The sequence below is a fragment of the Pinus tabuliformis genome, chromosome 6 (assembly GCF_031772625.1).
Source record: "Pinus tabuliformis cultivar Carrire ecotype Pingquan chromosome 6, CPIR1, whole genome shotgun sequence".
Lineage (NCBI taxonomy): Eukaryota > Viridiplantae > Streptophyta > Pinopsida > Pinales > Pinaceae > Pinus > Pinus tabuliformis.
This window is the reverse complement of record NC_142292.1, coordinates 12,508,376-12,533,846: the sequence shown is the minus strand read 5'-3', so window position 1 is coordinate 12,533,846 and position 25,471 is coordinate 12,508,376. Positions and strand designations below refer to the sequence as shown.

The 25,471-nt window shown below is 39.4% G+C and overlaps 1 protein-coding gene across 1 annotated transcript in view; it reads right to left on the bottom strand.

Moving 5' to 3' along the window:
* Positions 1-17,718: 17,718 nt before the first annotated feature.
* Positions 17,719-25,471, bottom strand: part of LOC149256970 (uncharacterized) — a 108,894-nt gene continuing 101,141 nt past the window's right edge. Inside the window, exons 4-5 of the mRNA XM_089413348.1 lie at positions 19,203-19,395; positions 17,719-19,053 (exon numbers count right to left, since the gene is read on the bottom strand). Coding sequence (XP_089269474.1) covers positions 18,011-19,053; positions 19,203-19,395 — 1,236 coding nt within the window. The 3' untranslated portion in view covers positions 17,719-18,010. The remainder of the gene's footprint in view (positions 19,054-19,202; positions 19,396-25,471) is intronic.

The window sequence follows — 25,471 nt, the reverse complement described above, 5'->3', positions numbered from 1 at the left end:
CCCCCAGGCCAATGCGACATGCGATTGCCGATTATCGGCGTCGGCGTATGGCATATGAAAAGACCCGGGCCGTAGCGATATGCGATGCGATATGGATTGTCCGATCGGGGAGCAGATCAACGATCCAGATTTAATCGGCGATCCCCGATAATAGGGCCAATGCGATTGCGATAACAATAAGCGATAAAAGGTCAAACCCGACGAAATTATAGACCCGATTCTATAATTGTTGAAGTCTAGGAATTCAGATTTTTCAATGTATTCCCGTGTATTTGGGGTTTTGGCCAATCCACCTATGTGATGCGATATGCGACTAATGGCGGACCTGATAGGGTTTATAGGGGCGATTTAATGGAATTTGAAGTCCAGATTTCACGCCCGATAGTGTATTTTTCGGAAAATCTCTGTGTATTGGAATTTTTGTCCATTTTCGGATTTTGCCTGGAAAAAGGCCCCGATCCCTTTGTAACAGCTCCTTATCACTGTGTCACGCTGCAAGCGAGCATTTTGCAGACAATGATGTGTTTGGGAACGTGCAGAGCCACAGAGCCAGATGGCCAGTCGAAGAGACAGAGAGAAGAGAAGCCGCAGAGCCGCAAAGGGATGATTAAACGCAGAGAAATGGTTTGGGAAGCCGTAGAGCTGGAAAAATGCCTCAAAGGAGTCAGAGAGCTCAATTGACGAGGTCGTTGAAGATTGCGATAGCTAACGTGCAGAGAGATGGAGGTCGCTGAAGGAAAGTTGTTAGCTGAGAGAGAGCAAAAAGTTAGAGAGCACGATTGACTGGCAGCAAAGCTGCTAAAGGTCGCTGGAAGGTTGCAAAAGGTCACTTGGAGGTCGAGCAAACCATTGATGCACGCAGAGGCCGAGAGAGAGCTCAGAGAAGCCAGAGCTAGAGCCAAAAAGCCAAGAGCTTCAGAGCCAGGGATGAGATGGTGTTCTAAGCCCATTGTGTTCTGTGTAAACCAGTGGAGTTGAGCGTAAAGCTTGTAAAAGAACTGTTGCCATAATCCCATAGAGCCTAGTCGAGTTGACTAGAGCTCAAGGAGATGTAGCCCAAGAGTTTTGGGAGAACTCCAAATTAATATTGTTGTTATGTGTGTTGTTTTATTGTTGCATCTTGTTGTTATGCATGTGTTGCTTATTTGTTGCTTTACTTATTGTCATATGTATTTTATACCAGAATAAGCAAGTGAACTTACAGCACATAACGGTTTTAAAACAAATATAAGCATACACCTATGTTCAAGAACATTATTAATTCCGCATTGGTTAATCAATAAATATTGGGAATATTTAAGCTTTGGAAGTGGGAGAGGTTCTTGTAAGATCACAAGAAGCCTTTAGTGCTCCATTTTCAGATCAACGAGATTGACACAAGACAAGGAACTATCCTCATATTCTTGATTTCATTTTTTAAAGAGGTTGACACAAGACAATGAACTATCCTCATATCCTTGGTTTCATTTTTTAACGAGGTTGACACAAGACAAGGAACTATCCTCATATTCCTTGTTTCATTTTTTAATGGGGTTGACACAAGACAAGGAACTATCCTTATATTCTTGGTTTCATTTTTTAACAAGGTTGACACAAAACAAGGGACTATCCTCATATCCTTGATTTCATTTTTTAACGAGGTTGACACAAGACAAGGAACTGTCCTTGAACCCTTTGTTTCATTTTTTATCGAGGTTGACACAAGACCAGGAACTATCTTCATATTCCTTGTTTCATTTTTTAATGAGCTTGACACCAGACAAGGAACTATGCTCATACTCCTTGTTTCATTTTTTAAAGAGGTTGACACAAGACAACGAACTTTCCTCGAATCTATGTTTTTCACGAAGTTTGCATGGATATCGAACTTTGTGAGGCTTGACGAATGATTTCTCATTAGATGTTGCATTAAAAGCAATGGTTGCTTGGTTGCCCTTCTGCTGAATTTGCTTCTTTTTCTTCTTCCCTTTCTTCTTCTTATTAGCCACCTGGTTACTAGTACCAATACTTTCACCAGGCAAAGAGGAAAAAGGGGAGGAAGAAACAACCAAAGAAGAAGGCAAAGGGTTAACTTTAGGATCCACTGGAGGTTGATTTTGTCCAATTGGAGGTGTACTCGATTGCGGAGAAATCACGACATTTTGAACCAAGGAGGTTGAAAACAACCATACTGGCAAGCCAATGGTAAGTCCCAGAAGGGACAATGTAACCATATAAGGAGCACCAATATTTCTGAAAGAAGGAAAAGGACTAGGTTTCCCATCAAAAGGAATTCCTTGATTGGTGGAATCCGGATTTGTTGCCATATGTCTCAACCTAAGATCAACTAAGGAGCGAGTGTGGAGGATGTTATCCGCGGTCAATTAAATTTATTTTAATCAAAGTAACATAACAAAACAAAAGAGGGATAATCTAGGCAAAAGGTTTACCAAGCAACTGTGAACTGCAGAATACCTCCTGGCGAACCAAGAAGTACGGGCAGGCAATCTCCCTGAATGTTGTGTTCGGTGTATCACAGTGTACAAGGCGGCCGACTCAGTTACCTAAGGATGGATAGAAACCTAATGTTGTCCTCCCATATATACCCGAAAGTACGTGGAGGCCCAATCTGTATAAGCATTGTCTAATGCAAAACCGCACAGTGAGAGCATTCCCATATACTTTACATATTGTAACACCGCCCTATATACCTGAAGGTACGTGGACGAGCTACGATATACTCACGTACATGGAATGAGGTATCACACTCGGGATGTATTGCAGACAAGTTAGTGACAGTTGCTTTGTTTTACGACGTTGGAACACGTCTCTAGCCTAGACCACTAAATGTTTTTCGTTAGGTGACAATGCTCCATTAGGTAAATTCAGATAAATTTTAAGTTGATATTCTTTAGAATTTTCCTTTCAAGGTTCACCACGTGATGTACGTTTGCAATTCCTAAAATGCAACTAATATGATAAGCATTCTTTCCATTCAATTTAACAATGAAAATCCTTAGCTAGTAGGGATAGAGCAATCAGATTTTTGACAAAGAGCAAAGAGCACATCTAATGCAATTTCCCTAGCTATTCCTTTCAAGCATTCACAAACTACAATATGAACGATGCAAGTTTTTCTTTTCGATTTCCTTAATGTGAATATGAACAAAAGGAAATATGCACATACAATCAATCAATCTTTCATAAGAACGAAGACTTTTATGACAGTTCTAATTCGAAGGAAGAGAAGACTTTACGACACTTTCTTTCGAATGAAGATTAATCAACTATATTCTAACTTTGACTATAGACTGATAATGACAAAGAAAACATTAAAGAAACATTAATCAATCAAATCAAAGTAGGGCTGGAAAAGGAGATAAAAACTTGTTCTCTGAGACATGACATTCATTGATCAATCAGCAAGCAAACAAACAGAGAAAAGTTGGCAAAAACACTTTCCAAAGGTGGGAATTTGACCTAAGGTTGATCAGCGCAGGTCAAAGAGGGCCTAACTGCGCTGCAGAGCACTGTCTCTCACTCAAGGGTGCTTTGCAGAGCACTGTCCCCTGACCAAGCCTACGCTGATTTTTGAGAGGCCACTCAAGAGTCATCTAACCTCAATTTTTGACCAAAATTCAATGCAAAAGAGCTAAAATACAATCAATGAACACAAGTAGGGTCTATAAGAATGTCTTAGGAGGTGAATAAGCTACTAGAAAATTTAAGTTCCCCAGCAGAGTCGCTAATCTGTTTTGGAGAATTTGGTATCTATGAATAAATACTAATTCCCTAGATGAGTAGCCGCATCTAGAACAACAGTTTAAAGCACTTTAGTCTTTTCTTATAATCAATAGATAAGACAAAGAAGATGAGAAAACCTACTTGTAGTTTCACTTTCCTCTTGTCTCCTTTGTATCGATCTTGTCGCTCCTTCTCATACATAACACGCTTGAGAAGTACATGTAAACACAAACAGAAGACAAAGAACCGATTAAAGCAAAAGATCTATTGAATACAAGCAAATGGAATCAGATACATTTCACACATCTAAGCATCATATGACAATACAAACATATGGGAGAAAGGTTCAAATACTTTATTAGATAGAAGAAGGAATTACAACCATCGATGTCTGATTCAAAGCCATTCCTCCAGCGTGGATCCCATCCACATCACATCAAAAGCATTGCAAACTTGTAGCATTACAATACTTGCTTCAAAGCCAAATCTCATAGCAGCATTACCTCCTTACAATTCAACATAATCCAGCCCTTGATCACTTAGATGAGTGGTCAATTTATAGGAAGATGAAGGAGGTTTTGTCATAAATGGTGGCATTGAATGGCCTTCCATACTTAGAATTAGTTCCATGGAGGAATGGATGAGAGGATAGGATGCACCTTAACTCATTCCTCATCCATTTTCGAGCTCATAGGATTTGATAAGTGAGGGAACCTTCTAGATGACTCCAAAATATAAGAATATTCCCCAAACCCTATGTGAATTTCGCTCAATCTCGCCCAACGCAGGGTAAAGGAAGCCTAAGTGCTCTGCAGAGCACCCTAGCAGTGGACTTAACTGCTGTGCAGCACACCTTCATAAGGGCTTACCTGCGCTGGTCCCTCTAGAAGCTATTTCTAGATGTCTTCAAGTCATGAAACTGTTTGGGAAGGAGGCATTCAAAGGGGTGACTTGTTTAGGGAATGAAGCAACTGAAATTAGGGTTTGATGAGCCCTAAAACACTGATCTGGATGTTGGGATTTGATGTGCCCAAATGGATCTGTAACATATGTTCCTCTCTAAAACTTGTTCACGAACAGAGTGGTACTTCATGGGAATGTGTTTTGTTTTAGAATTCATGACAGGATTCTTGGAGATGCTTATGGCGTTGGTGTTTTAACAGAACATCAAAATTCACTTGAAGATACTGCAATGTTTGTTTCACCTTGTGGACTTGAGTACAACATGTTTTCGTTGTTATGTATTCTACTTCTACTGTGGATAAGGACACTGAATATTGCTTCTTGATCAACCATGATATAAGACAAACACCTAGGTAGAAGGTTGTTCCACTGATGGTTTTATGGTCATTGACACTACCTGCCCAATTTGCATTTGTATAAGTTATGATGGTAAAATCATTCTCTTTTGGATACCATAGGCCAAAATTTGTTATTCACTTGATATATTGAAAAATTATTTTCACTGCAACAACATGAGATTCTTTTGGTGTTGCTTGGAAACGTGCCACCTATCCAAATGCCTACACCACATTTGGCCTTGAAGTTGTCACATAGAGAAGATTGTCAATCATTGATCTACACATATTTTGATATGCATCATATATCATCCATGCTCAATTTGCAACCAATCACCATGGGAATGCTAACCGGTTTCCAATCTTCCATTTGAAATCTCTTCAAAATTTATTTGATATACTTGGTTTGATAGATGAATATGCCCTTGTCTTCCTGAGATATTCAAAGTCCCAAGAAGAAGGTCAATTCACCAAGTAATGACATCTCAAATTCATTTTTTATATATGATGCAAACTTCTTGCTTAACCTGTCATCATCACTTCCAAAGATTATATCATCCACATATACTTCAATGATGGTCAAATTTTTGTGTTCAACCTTTACATAAATATTTTTATCAGCGTTTCCTCTTTTAAACACTAGTTTCTACAAGTACCTGTCAAGACAGGCATACCAAGCTCTAGGAGCCTATTTGAGACCATATAATGCCTTCTTCAACCTGCAAATATAATTTTTCTTGACAGTAAGTAGAAATCCTTCAGGTTGTTCTATAAAGACTTCTTCTTCCAATTCTCCATTCAGAAAGGTTGATTTTACATCCATCTAATACACCTTGATCTTTATCGAACATGCATAGGACAAGAACATTTTGATGGCCTCCAACTTGGTGACAGGTGAAAATGTATCTTGAAATTCTATTCGTCCAACTTGTGCATACCCTTTGCAGACTAATCTTGCTTTATTTCTAGTGACCTATCCATGTTCTCAATCTTCTCCAGATTTCATTGTCTACAACCTCCCAAGGAAAAAATTATAGCGAAAATGTCACGATGAACTATCTGTAGCAACAAAACCCTAGGAGCAAGAGCTCTAATACCAAATGTTATTATCCTTACACCTTAAAAATGATAAGAAACCAATACTTACAGTCCACTTCAAGGGGAAACCATCCTTTTACAATAAATACAAGGAACAAGACAATGTTCAATGATCCTAATACAAAGTCTCCTTAGTATATATATAGGAGACAAAGGGTACAATTTTAATAAAATATGACTATGAGGAGTTATAGCCTACATAACAATATAATAATAGAAATGTAATCTCTCAATAGCTGGGGCTTAATAAGGGGTTTTTAGGTTAACATGGCGCTTAACATAATGGTTATAGCAAAATTTTAGGTGAAAAAAAAATAAAAATAAAAATAAAAAATGAAAGATAAAGGAGAATGACATTCTCCTTTATATTCATGTTCATCCTTTCATTTTAAATTTAAATGTTATCATTAATTACATAGCATTAGCAAGGCCTTAGGGTTGTATATCAGACTTCCCCAGTCATAAATTATTGTTTTTAGACAACCAAACATTTTCGAGGAGGGAGGCCCAACCCATTTTTGAGGGAGGGAGACCGCAAGCACCCCTTTTGGGGAAATGTATATCCCACATTGGGAAAACATTTCCTCCTGTTTTTCCTTGTATTTCCCCTAGAGGGAGGCATGGGGAAACATTTCCCCTTGTGTTTCCCTCAATTTCCCCAAAATGGGGACAAGGGGAAACATTTCCTTGGGCATCCCCCAAACTTGGTAGCTTGGGAAACATGGGGAGTGTCATCCCATCTTGGGGCATGTATCCCCATGGAACACTTCCTTCATATTATAACCCCACAACCTCATGTTCATTTTGTGCAAACCACTGTTATCAAGCTCTCCTTGAGACATAATCCATCAATTCCAATGAGTTCTAATGACCTACATAGCTCTCAAATCCTCCTAATGTGGACTCCTACTCCACGACCACTCATCCACTTCTTGTTGTCATGGGAGTTGTCTGCAAGGAGCAAGTTCAATGCTCCTCCATCATGTTATGGGTGATATTTAGTAGGAAAGTCAATGTTATTGACTACATCTTCAAGGATGAGGTTTGTTGGGCTTATGATTTCTAATAATGCATTATACTATTGTATTGTTGATTGGATAGTTATTTGTGAAAATGGATTCCCTCTTGATAGGAACCAAATGTTGAGGAATCGAGTGACTTATGTTAGTATGCATAATAGTTTACAAAATTGATACTTATGGTGTATTCTCCACATTTTAAATGTGTATCTTATTTCCCACAAGAAGAGGTTACCTGTAGAAATTTCTCATTTCCCACCCCTGTTTTCAGTTTCACCTTATTTCTCCCATGTAGTTAAATTCTCTTTCCCATAACCATACATTTAACAAGCTGAAAAAAATAAATTCGCTGAAAACACAAATTCTGGAAATTTTACAAAATGTTGGAAATTGCAGAAATAAAAATCAGCAGTAATAAACAGCCATTTAAACACATTTAAACACTGAGATTTTTGGTAAATGTGACGCTGGAAAAACCCCCTACAAATCTTGGGGAAAACCAGTTCGAGAGCTCTTCTTTATTTCTGAAAATTGTCTTTTTCACAGTGAGAAATATTCAGCAAAAAATCAGCAAACAAATTTACAACTTATCTCATTTCCCATGCCTCACAGCAATCTGGAAATTACAGCAAACAGGACAGCAATAAATGTTGTACGGCCTCCTCGATTTTCATGCCCACTTTCAGCATTAAATGCTACTGTACGGCCAGCATTAAATGCATTGTACGGCCCTCGTTTTGCGTGCAGAAAAATCAGCAAACTGCTCCTCGATTTTTGTGCAAACCACTCCTCGAAAATCATGCCAAAATCTTCCTTTCACTGTGTGCTGAAACAGCTGTACAAATCTGCTCAACTGCTGCCTTGGAATGTGTGCCAAGCTGCTGTCTCCTTCTCCTCCCTACTCAGAAATCTCCCTTGCTCTCTTGCTCTCCTTCTCTCAATCTCTCATGAAAGAATGAATGGCATTTTCCTCCTTTTCCTCCTTTAATCTAACCCCAAGTGACTTTTGGGAGATCCAAGTGACTTTTGGGTGATCCCTAAATCCAATCGCCGAAATAGATTTAGATCAATGGCTGAGATTAAATGCTCATTTAAATCTCACTTTCTATTTTTTAATTCACCCCACTTTAATAAAGACCCACTTAGTCATTTATTTCCAAAGTCACTTTTCCTTTCTAATTTTACATTGACTTTAATAAAGTCACTTTAAAATTAGACTTTAGTAACTTTATCACTTAAAGTCACTTTTAAATTAGATTTAACTTTATAAAAATTATAAAGTTACTTTAGGAGAAAAATTAAATTCTTTTGGACACTTTTCCCTAGGCCAAAGATCAAAGCCTAAGGGAACCACCTGTCCTCCGGTACCAAATTTCAACACTCCCTCTTACCGAGGAAGGTGTTCCTCACCACACCCATCTTGTCTCTGAAATAGACATGCTTGCCCTGTGGTAAGGCTTTGGTAAGAATATCTGCAACCTGCTCATCAGTGGAAATATACTCAAGCTTCACAGCTCCCTTCTGAACATAGTCTCTGATGAAATGATATATGATCCTGATATGCTTTGACCTGTCATGAAATACTGGATTCTCCATGAGTTTAATGCAACTCTGATTATCACAGTAAATTACTGAAGGTCTCAACGGCTGACCAAATAATCCAAACAACATCTTGCGAAGCCAGATGGCCTCACAACTAGCTAGATTGGCTGCCATATACTCTACTTCCGCTGAACTCAGTGCTACTGACTGCTGCTTCCGGCTGAACCATGACACTACTGCTGAACCCAACCCAAAACAGCACCCTGAAGTGCTCTTCCTATCAGAAGCACAACCTGCCCAATCAGAATCAGTTTATCCTGCCAATCTCACTCCATCTCCCTGCCTGTAGTCCAGACCATAATCCACTGTCCCCTGCAAGTACCGCAAAATGTTTTTTGCAGCCACCCAGTGAACCTTCCTAGGCTCACACATAAACTGACTCATCGTGTTGACTGCAAAACAGATATTTGGTCTAGTGTTGACCAAATACATCAAGGAACCAATCAGCTGCCTATACAATGTGGGATCCACCAACTCGGAATCCGAAGCATGAAGCTTCTTCCAGTTGGTGATCATCGGTGTCGACATGGGTCTACAATCCTCCATGTGGAATCTGCTAAGGATGTCCACAATATACCTCCCCTGCCCCAGGAAGAAATGCCCCTCCTCCTGCCACACCTCCAAACCCAAAAATTAATGCATCAAGCCGATGTCCTTCATCTCAAACTCCGCCACAAGATCTCTCTTGCAGTGCTCTATGAATCTCTCTGCACCTGTAATGACCAAGTCATCCACATACAGCACCAGAATGAGAGGCTCCTCACCAATCACAATAAAGTAAAGGTTCAGATCTGCCTCACTCTTTGTGAAACCCATCCCCTGCAAGTATGTATCTATCTTGGAGTACCAAGCTCTGGGAGTTTGCTTCAGGCCATAAAGGGCCTTCTTCAGTTTGCACACATGGGACTCCTTCCCATGCACCTCAAAGTCCTGTGGCTGCTCAATGTACACCTCCTCCTGTATGAAGCCATTGAGAAATGCGGTCTTCACATCCATCTGGTGGATCTTCCAACCCATCTCTGCTGCTATCGATATAATGGAGCGGATCGAAGTATATCGAGCCACGGGAGCGAAGGTCTCCTCATAATCAACTCCCTCTACCTGGGAGAACCCTCTAGCCACAAACCTTGCTTTGAATTTCTCAATGCTGCCATCTGCAACATGCTTTACCTTGTAAAGCCATCTGGAAGTAACCACGGATTTGCCCTCAGGCCTCGGCACCACCTCCCAAACATCATTCTTCATGATAGAAGAATACTCCTCCTGCATGGCCTCTCTCCAGACCTGCTGGCTAGCTGCCTCCTCATAGCTAGAATGCTCAGAGTCAAGGATGCTGGTAACCATCGCCATATAGCTACAAAACCTCTCAGGTGGTCTACTCTCTCTGACCGGCCTCTTCGGCTCAGCAACAGATGTGGCATCTCTCAAGGTGTCCTGAAGCCACTTGGGCTTCCTCTTCCCTGAGCACACTTCTCCCACCGGAGAATGAAACTCCTCCTCCTCATCATCATCAGGAGCTTGAACTCCTGACTGTCTGTCTGCTGTCCTCCTGCCTGCACCTGAACCTGTAGAAGCTGAGGTACTGTGTGAACTGTCCATCAGTGGACTCCCTAGTGAACTGCTCTGCATGCTGCCCGGAGCACCACCCCTCTGGCTCGGTGAGCCACTGCTCACTGACGGACCTGACATCCTCATAGATGTACCTCCTGATCCTCCTGATCCCTGCCCACTGGATCCCTGCGACTTACTCAACTGCTGCTGAGGGTCTGGCTGATCCAGATACTCTAACTCCCGTGACCTCCTAAAGGCCCTGTCCTCGAACTTCACATCCCGTTTGACAACAACTCTCCTTTGTGCAGGAATGTAAATCCGAAAGGCCTTTGAGGTCTCATTGTAGCCCACAAAGATACCCTTCTCTGCGGTGGGCTCTAGTTTGGTCCACTTCTCCTTGGGTATATAGGAGTATGTAATGCATCCAAAGATATGAAGATGACCAATATCAGGGTTCTTCCCAGAGAAAGCCTCCTCCGGAGTCATGTGCCCCAAGGCACGATGCGGACTCCTATTCTGCAAGTAAACAGCTGTGTTGCAGGCCTCTGCCCACAAGAACAATGGCAACCCCTGATCATGTAACATGGCTTTGGCAACCCCTATGATGGATCTGTTCTTCCTCTCTGCAACCCCGTTCTGCTGGGGGTTGTAAGGAACAGTGAACTCCCTCCTAATGCCTGCCTCCGCACTATAGTCAACAAACTCTCCAAGGGTGTACTCTCCTCCATTGTCCGACCTTAGGGACTTGATCTTCCGACCTGTCTGTGTCTCCACAAGAGCTCTGAACTCCTGAAACCGCTTGAACACCTCACTCTTGGTCTTCAAGAAATAAATCCAGGTCCTCCTTGAGTGATCATCAATGAATAAAACATAGTACTCATATCCACTCAAGGAAACATGAGACATCCGACCGCTCACATCAGAATGAATTAAATCAAGTATCCCAGTCACTCTGCTGTCACTACTGGGAAAAGGGGATTTGGCAAACTTGCCCATCGCACAACCTCTGCAAGTATCAAAGTGATCAGTACTGAATTCTGGCACACCTGTAATGATCTCCCGCAATGTCCTCAAGGCTCCATGATACATATGTCCCATCCTGCGGTGCCAAATCTCACACAGCTCAGAACTGCTAGCTCTGCTGTCGGTACTACTGCTCAATGCCAAAAGGGGCTGGAATGCAAACTTGTACACCTTTGCATGGCGTACACCTATCACTCTAACTGAATCAGCTGGAGTGCTCCTGGGATACATCAACACCTGTCCTCCCCTTAACAGTACCTCATATCCTCTGTCCTCCAAAGCTGAGACGGATATGAGGTTCTTCCTCATCCCTGGCACATAAAGAACATCTGACACTTTCAAAGCGACCTGCAAAGTCCTCAATCTCTGCTAAAGCTGCCACGTCCTGGTTCTTCCCCTTCTTCTTCTTCTTCTCCGGACACACAACTGCATAGTGTCCCATCTTTTGACAATTCCAACACTTCACCTTGGAATAGTCCTTCTGTGTGTTCCCTATTTACCTTTACATTTGCTTTTGCCCCCACCACTGCTTGTGGAAGCCTGCTTCTTCCCTTTGCCTTTCTTGCCTCCTGCCACCAGTGCTACATCCTCATCCTGCTCAACTGGCTTGGCTGCCCCAAGCTGACATTTCCTGATCTCTGTCTGAATGCAATCATCCCAAAACCTCTCCCATGTGGGAAGGGTCTCACGTGCACAAACCCCATCAGCAAAGTTCAACCATGAACGGGGGAGGCCATTCACTGCAATCCGCACCAACTCAGTGGGTGGAATGGCCTCTCCAATCGCTGCCAACTCATCTCTCACATTAGTAATCTTTGTGAGATATCCAGCTGCACTATCATTACCCATCTTAATGTTCTTCAGCTTCTCCTTCAGGACCATCTTCCGATTCTCATTGGTACTCTGGTAGAAATTGGACAATGCTGTCCACATCTCATGGGCATTGCTCTTTCCTCTCACATGAGGAATGCAATGGTCTTTGATTTCGTCTAGAATTAGCCTCTTACCCTTGTTGTTCTTTTTATTATAAGCTGTCAACTGAGTAGCATCAGTAGGCACAACAACAGGGTTCTGTGTGGTATGCACCATGATATCTCAGACTTCTGCCTCCTCAAAGATACTCTGCATTCTCTCCTTCCAAACGTTGTAATTTGTATGCCCATCCAACCTATCCTCCATCCTCAATCCCAATGACATCCTGCTGTCCTAAAACTAAAAAATAGCACTGTTGTAGTAAAGATAAAACTGATGTTTATGAAAAAATCAGCTTGCTGGAATTTTCTGAGTGAAAAATCGGCAGCTGTAATTTTTCCTTTTGCTGTCCCAGACTGTCCTTCAGCACTCAAGCTCTGATACCATGTAGAAATTTCTCATTTCCCACCCCGGTTTTCAGTTTCACCTTATTTCTCCCATGTAGTTAAATGCCCTTTCCCATAACCATACATTTAACAAGCTGGAAAAAATAAATTTGCTGAAAACACACATTCTGGAAATTTTACAGAATGCTGGAAATTGCAGAAATAAAAATCAGCAGTAATAAACAGCCATTAAAACACATTTAAACACTGAGATTTTTAGTCAATGTGACCCTGGAAAAACCCCCTACAACTCTTGGGGAAAACCAGTTCGAGAGCTCTTCTTTATTTCTGAAAATTGTCTTTTTCACAGTGAGAAATATTCAGCAAAAAATCAGCAAACAAATTTACAACTTATCTCCTTTCCCGTGCCTCACAGCGATCTGGAAATTACAGCAAACAGGACAGCAATAAATGTTGTACGGCCTCCTCGATTTTCGTGCCCACTTTCAGCATTAAATGCTGTTGTACGGCCAGCATTAAATGTGTTGTACGGCCCTCGTTTTGCGTGCAGAAAAATCAGCAAACTGCTCCTCAATTTTTGTGCAAACCACTCCTCGAAAATCGTGCCAAAATCTGCCTTACACTGTGTGCTGAATCAGCTGTACAAATCTGCTCAACTGCTGCCTTGGAATGTGTGCCAAGCTGCTGTCTCATTCTCCTCCCTGCTTAGAAATCTCCCTTGCTCTCTTGCTCTCCTTCTCCCAATCTGCTCATGAAAGAATGAAAGACCTTTTCCTCCTTTTCCTCCTTTAATCTAACCCCAAGTGACTTTTGGGTGATCCAAGTGACTTTTGGGTGATCCTTAAATCCAATCGCTGAAATAAATTTAGATCAATGGCTGAGATTAAATGCTCATTTAAATCTCACTTTCTATTTTTTAATTTACCCCACTTTAATAAAGACCCATTTAGTCATTTATTTCCAAAGTCACTTTTCCTTTCTAATTTTACATTGACTTTAATAAAGTCACTTTAAAATTAGACTTTAATAACTTTATCACTTAAAGTCACTTTTAAATTAGATTTAACTTTATAAAAATTATAAAGTTACTTTAGGAGAAAAATTAAATTCTTTTGGACACTTTTCCCTAGGCCAAAGATCAAAGCCTGAGGGAACCACCTGTCCTCCGGTACCAAATTTCAACATTACCTATGTTGGGCTTTTGAACAATACACTCATCATCACTTTCACCACGTGTTCTTTGGTAACAACAATTCCCCTCATTTTCATTGCTATTTTTTTTATTCTTTGATTGATTGACAAAGAATTTTGTTATTGTAGAGAATTAGAAGGTGTTAGCACTTAGTAATTCCTCTAGGTTGAGGAAAGGAACCCAAAGGTAACCACAAACTACTTTAAAAATGGAATCTAGCCCTTCTAGTTTCAGAGAGGGCTCTCTCTGTATGAATCGTCAGTCTTAGGTCTTAAGCTAGGTATTGATATCAGAGAGGAATAAGTTTAACAATTTGAAGGAAGGGAAGAGGAAAAACCATTAGGCATACCATCATATGGAGCTAATGCTTTTCAGTGATATGATGGGGATATTTAGGAAACATTATACTGGGGCAAGATAGGTAATCCTTATGGCGTTTTTTGTCAGATTTCGTTGTAGAAATGGTGAGCAGAGGAGTAATGGAAATAATAACATCTAAAGCATATAACTGAGGATGAATTCTAGATGTCACAATGGAAGAAAAAACATTAAATGTTTAGTAAGCTATAACAAAGCACTTAACAGTGAATTCTAAAATAAATCATTGCTTAACTAAACATGAAGACATAAAAAATCAAGCATGATTATAACAAGAGAGAAATTCATATACACAAGAGAAAACATCACCATAAGCAATTGACACATGAATCCTTGTAAAATTTGACTTAAGCCTTCATCATTCACTAAAACTTTAATGAAGATATACAATGCATAGTGTATTCTCTCTCTAACCCTGACTATCCCTTTGCTTAATCAAAATTACATCATTTATAGATCAAAAACAATTAGTTCCTTCCTTTAGGAACTAAATTCTTTCAAAAATATGTTGTTTACGCCTTTAGCAGCAAATATGGAACTACTCTCTAGAAACTAGGACACTGGTTTGTTTAAGAATTTCTTAAACATATTACATTGAATACCATGCATAAAAGTGATGCTCAAACTTTCCAAACACTTTAGGACATTTATCATGACCATACAAATCAATTACATAAATTTTAGATACGAATTTCATGGTCAAAGTGTTGATTGTGTGGAAGTGCAGTGCATTTGCTGCGCTACTCCCTTCTTCAATAGAAACACAACAACAAAAGTGCAGCAAATTGATGGTTTGCAAGATTCCGATCATGCCATGTACTTCTTGATGTGCCAAACAAGTAGAAAAAAACTCCCACATCATCAAACACCCATTGGAAAACATTTGCCTCAATTATATACTTCCACCCAACAAAATCATCATCTATTTTCACCTTCAAAGGTTTGATTAGGTTCTAGGGTCTCTGAATGAAGAAAATAGCTTGTTGATGATGCTAGCAGTCTTAAAACCCTCCTTGAGCCTCCATTCATAAGAAACAGCACAAAAAAACCCTAATCTTCTACTAAAACTTAATGCTTTGAGAGTAGCGCAACAACTGTGTTGTGTTACTGTGTCACTTTATTTCTTTACCCAAAACTTCCAAAAACGCAAGGGATATGCTTGATATAGGCTGATGCACTTCAAAAAAAAAGGAAAAATAAAAATTGATCTTGAGTACCTGTTCAAACTTAAACCTCTGTTGCCTCAGCCAACAAGTCCAAAGTTCCTCTTTCTTCTTTTTAGTTTTCCTGCAATGCCTCCTGCAATTGTTTCTTTGTATCCCTCAACTCCTTCTTCAAAGTAAGGTTTACTTGCAAATATTCTTCAGCTATCTATGTAAGGGAAGAGTTCTCTTCAACATATACTTGGCCTCAAACAATGCTAACTCATAGATGTTCAAGTTGTCATGTATCTTTTGTCTAGCCCTTTCATCTTGTTTTCTAAGCTTAGTGATTTCATTTTGAGATTTCTTCAATTGCTTCCTCAGCCTATGGAAAGTGTGTTTCCTTTCATCCAACTCACCTTTATTATCTTTGTGCACTGACTCTTCTTTCTGTAGCTGCAACTTCCTGGCTGAGGACCTAGGAATTTTTGCTTATCAGATCTCTAGCTTTTGAATATTCTTTGTTGTTGCCTTTTCTTTACCTGTAGACTTAGTGGAATATGGAGTTTTCATCATTGGTTCTACTTCATCAATCTGAGGTGTCTTCTCCAAAATGTTCTTCTTCAACTCCATGTTATCATGTTGTAGCTGGGCAATGAATAGTTATCCTTTTCAGTTGTTCCTGCAACTCTACAATCTCCTTATCCTTGTCATCTGAAACAACGTCCTCTGGTTTGGTATCTAGAACTTCAGTTGATTGTTCAGGTGTTTTCTCCATGGGAAATCTCTTCACAGCAGCTCTTGTGATTGGTTTCTTAAGAATCTCCACTACCTCAGAGAAAATTCAATTTTTTTACCCTTTCTCTTGTCTGATGGATCCACTATTGATGGAAGATCCTTCGCCACAGATGAAGGTGTATCCTTTTTACTTCAAGGGCTATTTGGAAACTTATTTGTCAACTTGGATGAATCCAAAAATGCTTCCCATGACTGGTTCTTATTTCTCAGTTCTTCCACCACTAACAATTTAGTCAAAGAGAAATGAAAGAGACTAAGATCTACCTGACTTTGCTTACCCTGAACCTTAATTGCCATCTTACCAAGGCTTTTGAACAAGTAGAAAGGCAAACTCAAAGGGATTTTTCTTGTAAAATGCATCAACAACCTGAAATGATACTGATAAACTCTCTCAATTATGCTTTCACAAGTAAAATATATTTGGATTACTTTAAAAAGTTTGTTTTAGGGTTCAAGCAGATATACTCTTGGCACAATAGTTTCATATTCCTTGTTTTTGTACTTTGGCTTTCAGAAATCTTTATAATTGACTATGTCTAGAGGGATGCCCTTGAACCAATGGTCCCCTTGTAGAGGGATATTTGTAGTAGCTGAAATGGTAACATATAACACTGGAAAAATCAACTCTCCAACCTTCACATCTACCCTAGTGAATTTTAAAGCAAACTCTTTTGTCAGTTTAACACTATAACCATGTATCTTCTCACAACCCCTGATGCAACTAGTTTGATCAAAAGCAACCTCTAAGCCTAGAAATTTTTCTTTGAAAAAAGGTTTCACTTTCAATTTGCAACAAAATGTTAGCAATTAATGGTAATGTTAAATTCTTAAAGTGAAAGGATGAAAAGGATAATTTCATTTTCATCTATTTACTTGAATATGAACATTACCATTAATTGTTTCAAGATGTTTGAGATTACAACCTCATCAGATTTCATACGAAGAAAGTAGAATTTCATCTCTCATCCAGTATTCAGTGGACTTAACAGTTTTCATGATTTCAGACTTGGTAGGATTGTAGCATTTACATTAGATTCTATCATATATGAAGGTATGGAGTTGGCAGTGAATCAAGAGCACCAAGCTCTTTATGTACCTCGAAGTGATATTGCTTGTTGGACTCCTTTGTCATGACCTTAGCAAAAATGCACCTTTCACTCAAACCAAATCATTGATTAGGCATGCTAAGCATTTCATACCATATTTTAAAGCTTGGATTAGGAAGTTTCATCAAAATTGGGTGGTGTTGATTGATGTCCCCAGAGGACTGAGATAGAGGCAAAAGGTGATACTAATGATGAGGATCCCAATATAAGCGATGGTTGAGGATTTCTTGTCATTTAAATGTTCTTGTTCATTTATTCATAATGATTTATTTCCAAGTTTCAATTAAATGTGATATATATATATATATATATATATATATATACGTATGTATCTCGTAAATGCATACCCATTTTCCTCTATCATGCAACTTAGGTTTTCATAGACAGGTACTGAAAACTTTGATGGTCAGAATAAACAGAAGGCCTAAAATGGAGCAATCCCAGTCAAAAGAGGAAATTTAGAAACATAAACCACCAGAACTTCTGTATTTGAATACAGAAACCACCAGATATATACAGATCTAATGGCTTTTTATTAAATCAAGCTACCAAATTCATGAAGTCTTAAAATTTGGTAAAAACTCCGTCAGTAGTACTTGACCAAGATTTAGGCAAATACAATTAAATATTAGATCAGAAGTTTGATTAATAATTTACAAGAATGCCTCCAAGATTTGCCTTTCAACATATTTCTCTACTTTCATCCAATCTCCTCTCGAAATTACCTCAGCTATAATCTGCCTTTCAATAGGTAGTGGAATTCAGACCCTGTGACTTGAAAGAACATTTTCAACTAGCCCTTTAGCAACTCGAAGCATTTCTTCCCCATTTTGATCCCCCAACGACTCTAGTTCCTTTTCTATATGAATATTTGTCTCTTCAAAATATTCCAGTAAGCATTCATTTAGAAGAATATCATGGCCCTTTTCTTGGACATTGCCAATCCCTAGCAATTTTACACATGTGAAATGAAGTAATCCAAAAACCTCACCATAATCTTTTTGTCTCAGAAACAATGCTGCCAGTGATAAAATGATTTTTACAATAGCATGCAGAATTCTGGCATCCCCTTTTTGCAACAACTTAATGATTGTTTCCATAAAGTCAAGAGTAGCATGATAGAGCTTGTCTTTAGTTTGTGAATCATCATTGGCGTCAGAGGCCCCTCCCATGGCATGACCTTCTGGTGGATGGCTTTTTTGAAAGTTTGTGGCATTTACAGAGCTACATTCCACTTTGGCAAGTGACACAATCCAAGAAGCAGAAAATTGCTTGCCATCTTCAGCTAGGTCATCAAATCCCTGCTTTGACTTTACAGTGTCCAAACTCTCATCACTGCAAAGAGCATTTGCAGAAGAGGATACAGCAATAAGAAGATCTGGCATCCATGGCTTTAATGCAGCTAGAACAGACACCGCACACTTAGATCCAACAACAGAATCACTCAAAGTGATAAGATCAAGAAGATTGTTTGCCACAATAGAGGCTTCAGTAGCTAACTCACTTGAGCTCTTTAGACACAGGTACAACATTTTTGCAGCATACGTACTGGAGCTCTTCATACAGATAAAAACATATTTCCAGTCATTTCCCGCAAACTTCTGAGCATTAGACCATTTCTCAATTTGCTGTTTCAGATACTGAATAAATGTAGATGCAAATTCTAAACATCTTGCCTTTACTGGGACCTGTGTCACCAGACTTAAAGCATTGATATCTGCAATTGACTTCAGAATTGTTGCAGCTATCCTGGTAACCAGAGTAATCCTTCTTGCTTCACTGGTATCTGTTTTTCCATTAGTACCTGTGCAAATAGGAAACAAATGGAGATAGTTACAACAGACAAGTGACTGAAAGATTGATGAGAACAAGAAATTGAATATGTTTAAGGGTTGCAAAATTGGTACATCTCAACTCTCAGGAATCATAACATTAGCATAACTTAAAGCGAACCTTCATCTGTAGCGTTTGAAATTTCTTCCGAGGATCCTCTTCTCCTTGACTTGTGGCCTTGAACGTGAATTCGTTTCCTCTTGCCCTGAAGTGGTGGTGTTGCAACTTTAGATGTGTTATTTACATGATGTATGATAAAGAGCTCCCCTGCCCAACTAAGAAGCTCTTGCAGTCCCTCATCAATTCCAAATTTCTGCCAAAATAAAAAAAAATTCTTTAATTGAATTTCAATGGTGCTCAAATAAGAATCAATCATCAAAACTCATAACAAATCTGGCTCTCTGTTTAGAAAAAGGTAAAAGTAAAGCTACGGCTAGGACTTATATAATAATATCATGCTTTATAACAGAGTACAACCTACAGCTATACAGGCATTAGTTAGGGAATACTTTCTTCCAATCAAAGGATGGCCTATATAGTTGCCTTGATGTCGCATCTTTCAAATCTGAAGTTCTTTATGCATCTGTTCAAGCAAGATAATGTTGATTTTATAGTTTTTTAATAAGACCAGTTATGCTATGTAAATAGTTAACTGGGGAAGTGGCATTTAATGGCAGAAAGTTTGTAGAAATGGAAACTTATAGATGACCCTCTTGTCTTCAGATCTTCACTTTAATTGGAGAGGTAAATAATCTATTTAAGGTATCCCAGAACTGAAAAGGGAGAAAAGAAGGTTATGAAATCTATTTGCATGAAAAGGAATGAGGACACATTAGGTAAAGGATGTGTACTAGCATGAAGCACATGTTGTTAGCCATTGATATTGTCTAAGGTCCTTGTATCCTGAAAAAGAATATTCCAAGCAATTTTATGTGCTGACCCTTTAAGATGTATGAAAACAGTCACTGCTTTCCATAGCAATTACATAACTGAAATGGGTTCCCCGGAAAAGAAATTAGCCTGAAAATAAACTGTCTTAAAAATATAAGCACTTGTTAGCTGTGAATTTATACATTGAAATCCAAGGGTTAGAGTTATATTGGTAATAGATTGCTGTGCTAATTCTATATTGAAATTAAACAGCTTAATGGAACTGACATTCTTTTGCTCACAAAACAGGAGCTGGAAAAACTGCAACCCTCCAGGCCCATGAACTGTGTACATTGTGAACAATAATATCCTGTCTACATTGGATCCATTCATCATAAAAATCCCACACGATCATATATATCAAACCCAGTTTTGACAAAGATGATCTTTTCGAAGGAAGAATAGAAGTTGGGCCAGGCACCACAATGGAAGAAAGGCAAAAAGTCAAGAAATTGGTTACAGAATACAGAAACGTTTTTGCATGGATTTGAAAGCATACAAGGAAAACATCATTCAACACACCATTCCCTTGGTCAAGGATGCTCAACTTTGCAAGCAGATTAATCCCAAATTAGTGACATTGGTCAAACAAGAATTGGAAAAGCTTATTAATGCAAGAATCATAACTCCAGCTATGACACACAACATGGTTATCTAGCCTGATGGTGATTAGAAAGAAAAACAAGGCACATTAAACTGTGTCAATTTCATGAACTTAAAACTCATTTTCCATTGAAGACAATTATCCCTTACCTATTGATGTTTATAGCTCAGGCAGGTACTTCTGCACAGGCCTAAGTGTCTAGGCACGCAAGAAGTCACCCACAGATCTCTTTAGGACAATTCCTCTAGTGTGAGCAAGTTGTTTTTGTAACATAGCCTAAGTTTTGACTTAGGGAAGCACATTATGTTGGCTAATTGCTCTAAAGCAAACTTAGGAGAAGTGAAATAATTTACTTTAATGATTGTTTTTTAATCTCAGCCCTTGATCACGAGTTAGGCAAGACCTAATATCAACCATCAATCACTTTGGAAATTAGTGTTAAGGATTTAGCTCAATGAAAAGCTATAAAAGCAAGGCTGAGAGGGAGAAGACACACCATACAATAGTACAAGATATTGAGAGGGACATCTCAGTGAGGAGTGTGATACTCTAGTGTTCTGGGTTCGAGAAAGTGCAAAAGGGCAACTTGGAAATCCAGATCAGCCAAGGGGATCAAGGGCCAATCTAGGGCCTAATCTGCTGGATCAAATCCAAGATATATTGTAAATTTTAATTTTCTCTGTTGGGCTATCATCCCAAAAAGGGAGCCCAAGTAAGTTATGAATGTTGATGAAGACTTGTTGAGTGGGTAGAATCTGCTTGTGTCATTCTGAATGAGATTGGTTAATGTGAAATTTTCTTCCACTAATTAAGTAACTTAGCTGTGCTTTTATTCAGTAGATCTCTAATCTACTAGGCCAATGAATATTTGTGTGCTAGGTTCACAAGAAAATTAGCATTACCAAACAAGGAAATGTTACTATAGAGGATATCTCATTCAAAGATGTTGTCCTTCTTGGATGGGATTTCAAAGTATAACCAAGTGTTAGTGAGCGAAGAGGATAGATCAAAGACAACTTTTACCACCCCTTGGGGAACATTTATTTATGTAATTTAGGTTGCTTAATATAGGTGCAACTTTTAAGAGAGCAATGGATTATGCTTTCAACAATATTCAAGAGATAATTAAGATATATACCAGCATGATCTCGGTTGCTTCTCAATAGACAAGACAGATCATATTGGCCATTTGGAACAAGTTTTTGAAAGATGCAAGAAATATGGCATTTTGTTGATTCCTAAGAAAACAGTTCTTGGGGTGATTGAAGGTAAACTTTTGGGTCACATATTTATCAAAGGAAGGAGTCGGAGTGGACTAAGAAAGGATAACAACTAAGTAACCGGATTCGTTATATAGGGTCCACGAATCCGAATCTGTCGTGTCGGACACGATTCGCCCGAAAATCGTGTCAAAAAAACATGACACGTCGAATCCCAAGCGTGTCACGAAAATCACCAGCGTGTCACGATTTTTGACATCGTGTCCTGTTTTCCAAGACTCGTTTGGCGGAAAAGTGACCTGCGCAGGTATGAAAAGGCCGCATTTGTTCATTACAGCCACACTGTTTATCATTTGGCAAGCATTGTTTGAGCTGTTGGCAAGTGGAGAAGGGTTTGGAGCAAGGAGTTAAGGGAGTAGAGCGTTCAACAAGGAGATTCAAGCACTAGGTAAGTGCATTTCAGCTCCATATTTTTGCATTTCTTATTCTATTACAGCAGTTTGTATATGATTTTTTGTTTACAAATTTGTGCATGTTTTGTTCATTTCTTTTACAGTATTCATGGCTCAATCAAAGGCCGTAGTTAGGGGGCAAAGGAAGGACAAGAATGTCATGGGTGGAGATGCCCCTCCTCTCCCAATATCATCAGAGTCTGCTGCAAGTAATGTTGAGGGAAGAGGAGGACCTAAAGACAATGATAAATATCCATTGTGGAAATATGTCACAAGAGAGGATGGGACAAGCACCAAGGGAAAGGGAGGAGGCAGTGTGCAATGGAAATGCAACTTTTGTTACATTTCTTTCAAAAGCACATATTACCGTGTGAAAGCACATTTGTTGGCTTTACCGGGTTGTGGGATTGGAGCTTGTAAAGCTGTTTCTTTACAAAAGAGAAAAGAATTGGAAAAGGAGTCCAATGTTGGTATGGAACATGTGGCTTCAAAATCAAGAAAACCCAAGAAGGAAGACCCCCTTCCATTTTTGAGGAAAGCCACCACCAAATTTCCATTTGAGAGTTCTGCTTCTACTGGGGGACAAGCAGCAAAAAAAAGAGCACTTGGTCTAATGGACAAAATTTTCCAAAAAGAGAGACGGGAAGAGCTTGATCTCACCATTGCCTTCTTCTTCTATCAAAACTTCATATCATTTAATGTTGCACGCTCACCTCTATTTATTGAGATGTGCCGAGCTCTAACTCAAGGGGCTCCAGTAGGGTATGTGCCTCCTGGGTCAGAGAAGCTGAGAACCACATTGTTGACGAAGGCAAAAAAAGTGGTGCAAAAAATGCTTGAGCCTATTGTAACATCATGGCCAACATCTGGGGTTAGCATTGTTTCTTATGGATGGACAGATCTAGTACGACACCCAATCATCAACTTCATGGTGTCTTCCTTGAGTGGTCCAGTTTTCATGAAAGCAGTGGATACACTTGGTGAATACAAGGATGCACAATTTATTGGTGAGTTATTTATTAAAGTTATTGAAGATGTAGGTGTTGATTCTTGTGTGCAAATCATTACAGATAATGCACCTGTTTGCAAGGCTGCTGGCATGATTGTGGAAGCTAAATATCCACAAGTGTTTTGGACACCTTGCATTGTCCATTCATTGAACTTAGCACTGAAATCCATTGCTTCTGATGTGCTTTGGATTGGAAGCATTATTGAGGATGCAAGACATATCCGTAACTTTGTGCAAAATCATACAAATGCCCTCACTATCTACAAGGAGTACACCAATCTATCATTGTTGAAGATTGTTGATACACGATTTGCCTCTTCATTCATGATGTTGAAGAGGTTGAAGGAGGTCAAGACCGCTCTTGGGGCCATGGTTATTTCTGAGTTTTGGTCTTTTTGGAGAAAGACAGATCAAGTAGCCTCTAAAAGAGTGAAGGAAACAGTGCTAGATGATGCTTGGTGGGAGAGGGTAGATCTAATTATTCGGATCATGGACCCTATCATTTCTTTGCTTTGATTTGCAGATACAAACAAAACCATCCTAGGAGGGGTTTATGACGGATGGGATTCCATGATTGAGTCTATGAGGAGCATTATTCTACAGAGTGAGTGCCCCGAGTATGAGACATCACCAGAGGCCTTCTGTGATACTATACAGAATATTCTTGTCAGCAGATGGGACAAGAATTGTACACCTTTACATTGTTTGGCTCACTCATTGAACCCCAAATACTACAGCCATGAGTGGCTGAATGGTGGACCTTCCCGCAGATTCCCTCCTCACATGGATGGTGAAATCTCACAAGGGAGGAAAGAGGCATTCAGGCGGATTTTTCAGGATAGTGCATTGCTTGCTGAGGTGGAGGATGCCTTTGCAAAGTTTTCCACTGGCAGTGGTCGATTTGGAGGTTATGATGTGATTAGAGACAGGGGGGCTAAGAAGCCCTATTCTTGGTGGGCAAATCATGGGGCAACAAGCCCTCCTCTTCAGCAGTTAGCCATGAGGCTCCTCTCTCAGGTGACTTCATCCTCTTGTTGCGAGAGGAATTAGAGCACATATGGGAATTTGTATAGTGTGAAGAAGAGCAGGCTTGAGCAGTGCGGGGCAAAGACAATGGTGTATGTGCACACCAACCTTCGTCTTATTTACAGGCAGAAGGAAGATGGTTGAGGGGAAAGACAAAGATGTGGGATGTCTTTCTTGATGATATGGGTCTGGACACCAGTGTTGAGTTGGCATTGGCCAACATGGATCTCAATGATCCAGTGTCAGACCTGTTAGATTTGATGACTTGGAGGGGTCATCCTCCACACCAACAGATGCAGAGGCGACTATGGATACAGGGGAGGAGGAGGATGCAGAGGAGAGCAGTGGGGACCATGATGAGGACATTGATGCTGATTCTGATGCTGATGATGAGGATTGATGCCTTGAGGCTTGTATACCTGTAGTTGTTTTATATTTTCTATTTCTATTTGCCATTGGCATTGCACCAGCACTACCTATGTAACACATTTTGATTTGATGACTTAATAAGAAAACTACAGTTGTCAGTGTGTTTATCTTACTATCTTGTAGTTGTAAGTTGTCTTTCAGATATGAATTATGAATCATGATTTATGTGACCAGTACCACTGACATGTACTTGAATTTTGTATGTACCATGCATGCTATAGATGAAGATCTATGTTTGAAATCAATAAATTTGTATCATTAATTAAAATTTGTGTAAGAAATAGCTAATTTTTAATATATATATATATATATATATATATATATATATATATATATATATTTTTAATAAATAATATATAACAAATCCTACATGTCCTGTTCAGGGGGATCAACGTGTCCGAATCCAACACCACGAATCCCGAATCCCCATGTCAGATGACTTAGGATAACAACTATCTAATGGATTAAGTTGCCTAGAACAAAGAAGGAATTGCAATATTTCTTCAGAAAAGTTAATTTCATAAGGAGGTTCATTCTCAACATTGCAGACATCACCAAACCCCTTAATAGTTTATTGACGAAGAATGAAGTCTTTAGATGGGATGATATAAGCTGTCTAGCATTTCATGACATCAAAGAAGCCATTGTAAATGCTACGGTATTATTAAGCCCATATTTTTCAAAAGATTTTTTCATTCTTTCATTTGCATCTAACAATA